The sequence below is a fragment of the Wasmannia auropunctata genome, unplaced genomic scaffold, assembly GCF_000956235.1.
Source record: "Wasmannia auropunctata unplaced genomic scaffold, wasmannia.A_1.0 LD336053.1, whole genome shotgun sequence".
Lineage (NCBI taxonomy): Eukaryota > Metazoa > Arthropoda > Insecta > Hymenoptera > Formicidae > Wasmannia > Wasmannia auropunctata.
The window spans coordinates 6,533,049-6,540,739 of record NW_012026837.1 but is presented as its reverse complement, the minus strand read 5'-3'; the positions used below and the strand labels follow the sequence as shown (position 1 = coordinate 6,540,739).

Below are 7,691 nucleotides of genomic sequence, written 5' to 3'. Positions count from 1 at the left end.
TGAAAAATTTACAAACCGACATGGGAAAGGAATTTTACAACGTAATCGTACAGAAACTCTTGAAAAAACATGATATCAATCATTACCCTACGTATTCCGTAATGAAGGCGTCGGTGGTCGAACGATTTAACCGAACGTTGAAGAACAACATGTGGAAACAGTTTACGCTCAACAGAAATTATAAATGGATCGACTTGTTACCGCGTCTCGCGTCAGAGTACAACGCACGAAAGCATCGAACTATTGGTATGCGGCCTATCGATGTTACCCCCACGATCGCCGACAAGCTCTTAACCACGGTGTACAACAATTACGTAAAGATCGCAGCACCAGCGCGATTCAAAGTGGGTGAGTCGGTACGCGTCAGTAAATTCAAAACAACTTTTGAGAAAGGTTATACGCCAAATTGGACTACGGAGGTGTTTATAATCATCAAGGTGTAGAAAACTAATCCTGTGACGTATCTATTGGAAGATTATCGTGGAAAACCAGTTGCCGGAGGATTTTACGAGTACGAGTTGCATCGCGTTGCTAATCTCAACGTGTATCTAGTTGCAAAAGTGTTGCGTAAAAGGGGAGATGATGTTTATGTAAAATGGCTGGGATTTGATATTTCACATAATTCTTGGATATACAAGGATAATGTTTTGTAAAATAATTTACACTCCTGTTTATTACTATATAAAAAAACATATTTTTTATTACAATAAAACTTATTTGATTACAAAATACACACAAAATATATATGTTTTGTGCAAATGAGTTTTTATTTATTTATTTATTTATTTATAAAGGTATCTTATAATGTCCCCATGGCAGTGTAGAATGATCTACAGAATCGGGTATAATGTATCGCTTATCATCGTACGGACTTAGAGCAATTTTCTTTTCGAATATAGTATACACTTCGTGCAGCTTGGATCTTATGCAAAACTGTTTTCGCGTCATTTCGGTTTCGTCCAGCAGACATTGCATGTAATCATCGAATGTTATCGTCTTTGCTACGACGTTGCTCTTAACACCTTTAACCTTTTTTGTATCTTTTTTACCATCTACACGCAAAGCATACATTTTTGCTCTAAGTCCGACGAATTTGATCATGATCGCGCCATTGTTTTCATCCTTCATTAATCCTGGAACCTTTTTATTGGCGAGCGGAATGCCATACACATTATCGACCGCATAATCGCTAGTATCAAATATATTGATGTCACGCTTCATAATTTCGTATATATCGTCGCATTCGAGATGGTATATGAGACTGTCCGTATTTGTATATATGACTTTACATTTTTCATGAAACGAAGGTAACATATGGTGGAGGTAACTCATGGTGAAATTCATACAAACATGTCTTGGATATGTCGAGGATAGACATACTTACGTAAATAGGTTTATTGATCATTACTTCGAGTTTACGCATTTCTATCGCAACAAGATTCTCCGAAAAGACGCTTCGGCTATGAAAATTCGACTTCGCGATCATTGCCTCCGCACCGTATCTACCTTTCCATTTTGTTAATAGTCGCACATCGACATGATTGCGCACATTCTCCATGGTTTTACCAAAATGTTTCTGACTGCAGGAGGGGTTACTAAGCTCCACAAAATTCACCAATAACAGCTTCTTTATTCCACTAACTAAACAGGACGAATTATACACGACGTTGATACAATATTTCACTCCTTTCCCCTTGGCGTTGCGTAGTCCGTTCCCTTCGCTGAGGGGACTTTTCGAGAGGGTAGCTCGCGGGCCAGAGGCCTTCGATTCGCTGGATTTAATTGCGCGTTCGCGGAAATCGCTTGCAAGTGCAATTTCGGGAGGCGACTTGACACGGTTAGCGCGGCGACTTCACGACTTTGATCGCGTGAATAGCTATCGCGATTGCTTTTAACGAGGCGCAACGACAAGGGTAAACTGGTTCGCGTCCAGATCACGAGTGGCCGGCAGCAAGCCTACTCTCCCTTCTCGGCGGGAAGACGGCTCGATTCCGCGCCGTCACGTCCGGTCAAAAAAACAACGTCCAGCAATGGCACGAACCCTCCACGTGCACCTCACCTTCTCTAGGCGTGACAATTGGCGCGCCGGCCATCACACGCGCTCCTCGTGATTGCAGGAAGCGTTCATTGGCGCCGCGCTCCGTTTAAAGTTCGAATTCTTGCGTCGAATCCGAACAACCAAATACCGCGTTATTCATTAATTTGTATAAATTTTTCTCGAATTCGTTAATAACTAGTGTTCTAAATTTTGTATTTAGTTCAATATATTCACGAAGCCATGGAGATTGCGCAAATTGCAATACGCGATGAATCTTTGAAATACGGAGGCCGTGACGAGTACATTGCTGCAAATTGCGATAATGAATAACGTATCGCTTTTTATTATATAAAGACGCGAGGAGTTTTTCTTGCCGCTTGCCGGGTGGTTTGTCGCGCGTCGGACAGAACGGTAAGTCAGCGTGCGCGTCGTGAAGGTGTTGTGGATAGTCTAGATCGACTTCGAGAATGTAGCCTATCGCAGAATCTAACACGATATTCATAACATTAAAATTGGTTACGTCGTTAACCCATTGAAAATCTGCATACGGCAATGGTTGACACATTGCCCAGCCATACAGATTATTTACATCGAAGTACATCAAGTACGACGACGGTTTCGATGGACCATATGACTGTATGTACTTGTTGTTAGCCCGCGCGTATCTCTTGGAACTTGACTCAGGCCGCCGCGTATGCCGCGTTCGACAAACATGACCATGTCAATGTCCGTGAGAAGTTCGAATTTAATACGTATATTTCAGCATGGCGTCTCACGTAAAACCGGGTAGAGTAAAATAATGCGCGGGATCGAATCCATAACTCGCGACGCAGCTATCGCGAAAATTTTCAAATATATCGGCTAATAACAAGACGTCAGTTTTTAAGTACAGATCGCTGTACTCGCCGAGCGTTCGAATGGAGAATCGCTCCCACACGTTGACAGCATGCGCGTAATCGTTCTTGGATACAGTATCGCCCGTTAACGAACTATAAAACGATTTGCGCGGCGATAAATGCGTATCCTCCAACTTTTCAAAGCAGTCAATGTACTCGTACGGAAACACACCTTTTCGCGTCAGTAGATCGAAATGCTCAGCCGATAAATTACAAAATTCGCGTTGCATTATCTGTAGTTTATCTTTCGCGAGATAAGATGCCAATTTTTCGAGACTCGAACGAGAAATTTGTATGAGTCAATGAATCGTAATTGTACGCAAATTTCACGATTATTTTTTCTTTCTGTAGTACTTTTAACATGCTGGTAAATGAAATGTATTTCTCTTTTGTTACCGGAAGTAAATCTATGTCTCCATCGTATGCGGTAGCTATTTCTTTGATAATGAAATGCGCGTCATACCCGGATCAATAGTGGAAAACTACGGGAATGCAATGTGAATCTTTGTAGTTTAAATTACAGTTGGAATACGCGGGACCTCTGAATCGACCAGTTCGATGATAGTGTATGATGATAGTAGATCTACATCGCGTACCCGTCTGTCGTCAGATGCGAACGGTTTCTCGCATATGTGACAATTCGCTGCGCTGTTAAATTTATCGCGTTCGTCGCGCGTCAATTCCGCCATCGGAACGTTACCGGACAGAGCGGACTTTACTCTGTGCGCTAAATCTTTAAGTTCTTCGACGAACCACGCTATGCAATCCTTATCGCGCCGAAATACGCTGACAACGAGTTGTCGTACGAACAATGAACGTAATAAGCTATAATAAATACCCGACGATGCTGGTACTCGTAGCTCGTTGTTTCCTCGTTGTCCGTCTTCTCCAGGATGCACTCAAGGTCCGCGTACACGACGAATGGCATTCGCTCCTTCCAGTTGGTATTGTTAAAACGGAGCCACTTGTCGTCGCTCGGTAGCCTGATTGCGCAGTTGTTCATCTCACGGCAGTCCATTACGTGAGCCTCCAGTTTTTTGTCCAATGAAAAATAATGTAAACATCTATAAAAAGATATATAATTTATTATTTAAAAAAGAAAGTATTTTATAACTTTATTTAATGTATACATACCTATCGCAAAAGAATTTTGTATGTCCCTTCTTGCTCAGTTGTAAGCTGACGAGGCGGGATAAATTTTTTATCCATGCAAAATGTCCCTCGTTGCTGTTTTCGTCCTCTACGTATAGCAAATTAACATGTTTGTCCATTTTTTGATTCGTGAGCCGTATTGGAAGGATCGTATGTTGTTCGTTTTTTGTCTCGATGGCATAGACGTTGATGGAGATAGCGTTTTCAAACTTTTTAATTTGATTTAGTGTCATTGGTAAATCAATGTCTTTCAAATTTAATATTGTAGAGTAATGAGGATAGGAGGCTATCCGTTCTGTATGATTTTTAGCAGGGTGTAAAGCGGCCACCACTGACCATGCGAAGCACGCATTGTCCCTGGACCGCACGGTTACGACCGCTCTCTTCACCATAATTTTTTGCGGTAACTCAATATGGCATCCCGCGTGCAAAGGATTGTATTTGTTCGCATTAACTGTCAAATTCAGTATTCGTGACAATGCCCACCCGCTGCCTTGATCCTTAAATTCTCCCAGCAGCGCTGCCGTAGGCTCGACAACGCACTATTCATACACTCGTGTAAATCTGTGCTACGAAAGAGTTCACAGTTTTTCGTGGTAACACTTTGTTGTGCCGCTGGCACAACGGGGTCCGGCTCCGCGGGGGAACTGAATATCTCAAACGCCTTTGATCACTTTTTCAAAAATACACTTTATTTGCCCTTAGATCCGGTCTCAGTTTATTTCACAATCCCCGCTTCTTCTTACTCGATACTCGCCGATACAGCACTTAACTATTCGTGGCGGACTTGGTAACGTGACACGAACTTATCTTTCGATAGATTAACCACGCGCGCCTTGTCGTCGCGCGTACTTATAGCGATCGCGTTGCCGTTTCAGCGTACTACTTTTCGGTTGCCGCGAGGTCGCCGTCGCGCAACCATCCTTATTAGTTATTTTTATTTTTACATAATATATCTTTTCGGAACGCTTCGTCAGCGTTCCCGATTTAATTTAGGTCGTGCCGTATTTCTTAACAATTGTCGCATCCGTGTCACGGTAATCGGCCCGTGACACTCTTCCCTCCCAAAGAAAAGGAAATGAGGGGTGCATTTTCTTTATTTTATGCTTTTTTACAGTCATTTCTTATTATCTACTTGTTTGTTCTATCTATCTGGTCTATTTGTTTAGTACAGCATCGCGTCATTGTTCGAGTATGGGTCCTCGCGGGTACCCCTTGTTGCTTTTTTCTTGCATTTTTTATGTATGTAGATGATTACGCATATTACGCTTATAATTACTACAGTGGTTGCGCCGCCGCTCGCGTACCTATTCATGACTATCGTATCCTGGTTCTCTAATTGTCTATTTATTTCGTCTGGCTCTGCTCTTAATTTTTCGAGCTCGGGTTTTTTACAATTGTTTTTAATCGTGGCCGTTCCCGGTGTGTAAGATGTTCGTCGGGGTGCTCGAGGGTCAAATTAAATTCGGGTAAGTGCGCCTATATACTCGCGGCGCACATTTGTTGTTGCGTCGTTAGCGTGACATCGGGCGTCGTTAGTTTACAATTTCCTTCCAACGTTATTTTCCCGGTCCCGCGTATTACAATTCCCCGTTCCGCTTGATTGCTACATTTTATATTTATTTTTTGTGCTTTTGGCGTTGCGTATAGCCACGTTTGCGATTCGGTTAGTGTTATCCACAGCGTGGTGTTCGCTAACACGCGTTTTCGTTCACAATTTCGGAGTTGCTCTGGCAAATTGGTAACACTTGCACCTCGCACGGTGCGTCTGCTCTGATATTGTACACGGGTAGGTTTCGCTCATATGTAAACGTCGATTCCTCCCGGACACATTTCGCTAGTTCCTTTTCACACGGCAGCATGTAGTGATGATTTTCTTTGTCAATTGCCATCAGGGGCTGGTTTACTTTTAGGAATGTAAATACATTATCATGCTCCGGTGTGGGAAAAGGAATTACTTTTATGACGGGTAAGCGATGACGGGAAACTTGAGTATGGTATATATATTTGGGTCTGTGTAGTACGCGTTTACCCTCATGTATTTCTGAATGGACTGCCAGTTTTCTAGTTGTATCCTAAACGGAAAATGTAAACCCTTGGTTAATTGTGTCGCGGCTTCTCGTATTCTCCGCTATAATTGTTTCTAATCGCAATAGGCGGGTCATAATCAGCCCGTCGTGCGCGTATGTGAGGTAATCGGTAATGTTTTCTACATCCTTTACCAGATCGGCATAATTGCCATCAGGACGAGTAGCTGTTCGTCCATGTCTTCCTGTAGTGTAAATTTGGCTAGTTGTAACTCCATCTTACGACTAACATTTAATAGTAAGTGCTCGTTATAGTTTACCGCCTGCTCTACCTCTGTTAGGTGCCCTAGTGTAGCGTTTATTACTTTGAGTTGGTTTTTAACCGCGTGCTGTAGCGTCTGTTGGTAATTTTGCGTTAACCTAATTTGTTCATCTATTAACTTCGCGTCGTCCACGTCCATTACTCCGAACAACGTTTTTCCTAACCACGCCTATGCCGTCGATTAATCCGCGCTTATTATTTATTGGCTTATATAATCCGTATAGGTGGTTTACTAATCCTGTCAACTGTTTTATTATCCTTCTAAATAATTCGTAGGATATTTTGGCACATTTGTTTTACGTTTTCCGATAATATATTTCCGCATCGGTCTTCGGTTCTCTTTAAGTGGTCCTGTACCTGTCGGAATCTTACACCAATCGCAGCGATATCTAATTTTATTGCCAGTCTCCACATCGATTCCGCTTGATTCAGCAGTCCTTCCTCCTCGTAGTAGATCCCCGGTGTGTGAATAAACTCTTCAAAGCGGTATGGGGGGTGTGTTGGTACCGGTGTCGTTTTTACCTGGTACCACGTTGCGAGTAACCTGCGAAGTAAGGATTACTATTCTTTGAATCCTTGCCTTACATTTCGTTACGCCATCGCTAATCTTTTTACGAGTTCTTAGTGCGCTCCGAGTTTCCGTCGGATACGCTTGTATAGAGTCCTCGTGGCATTCGTTTGCCAAATCATGAGGTGCCTGTGTTGCAATTTGTATTTCGCGCCTAGTGTGTGCGACTCGTGCTTACGCACGTATTGGTTGAACGCTGCCCGTCGCACGCCTCGTACTCCCCCCGACACTCCGCCACCTAGGCGATCGGTTACGGACCGGCGGTCCCTTACGGAGCGGATTAACGCGGCGATCACGACTCGATCCTAGCCCAGACCGGAGGCTTCGTGTGACCCTGTACGTGCGGACAGGTCAGCGTACGGTGGTGGAGCTTCCCCCACCTTACTCTTTGTTTTAAGGTAAGTGTTTTCTCTATTTATTAACGCTTTCTTATTTCTATCGCTATCTGTTAATTCCCCCCCCCCTCTTTTTTCCACTTTTGCTTTTGCTCTATGGCTAATTCTCTACAAAATGTTTAAGGCGATTCGCGTGTACGCGTAGGGTTCTCCGTCCCCTTTTTATTGTGAAATTTACTTCGTTATGTTTCTCCACTATCGTGTAAGGTCCTGCCCATTGGGATTCTAATTTCTTTGAGCGTCCCCTTCTCAAGGCCTCGTTGTAAAGCAGGACTTTGTCCCTATCTCGAAGA

The 7,691-nt window shown here is 43.2% G+C and overlaps 1 protein-coding gene across 1 annotated transcript; it reads right to left on the bottom strand.

The window, feature by feature from the left end:
* Window positions 1-2,810: 2,810 nt before the first annotated feature.
* Window positions 2,811-5,978, bottom strand: LOC105451328. The gene is made up of 5 exons (XM_011691695.1): window positions 5,802-5,978; window positions 4,069-4,628; window positions 3,773-3,998; window positions 3,531-3,701; window positions 2,811-3,167 (listed from the first exon to the last, which is right to left on the bottom strand). The coding sequence occupies exons 1-5, from the start codon at window positions 5,976-5,978 to the stop codon at window positions 2,811-2,813; spliced, it is 1,491 nt and encodes a 496-aa protein (XP_011689997.1).
* Window positions 5,979-7,691: the final 1,713 nt, after the last annotated feature.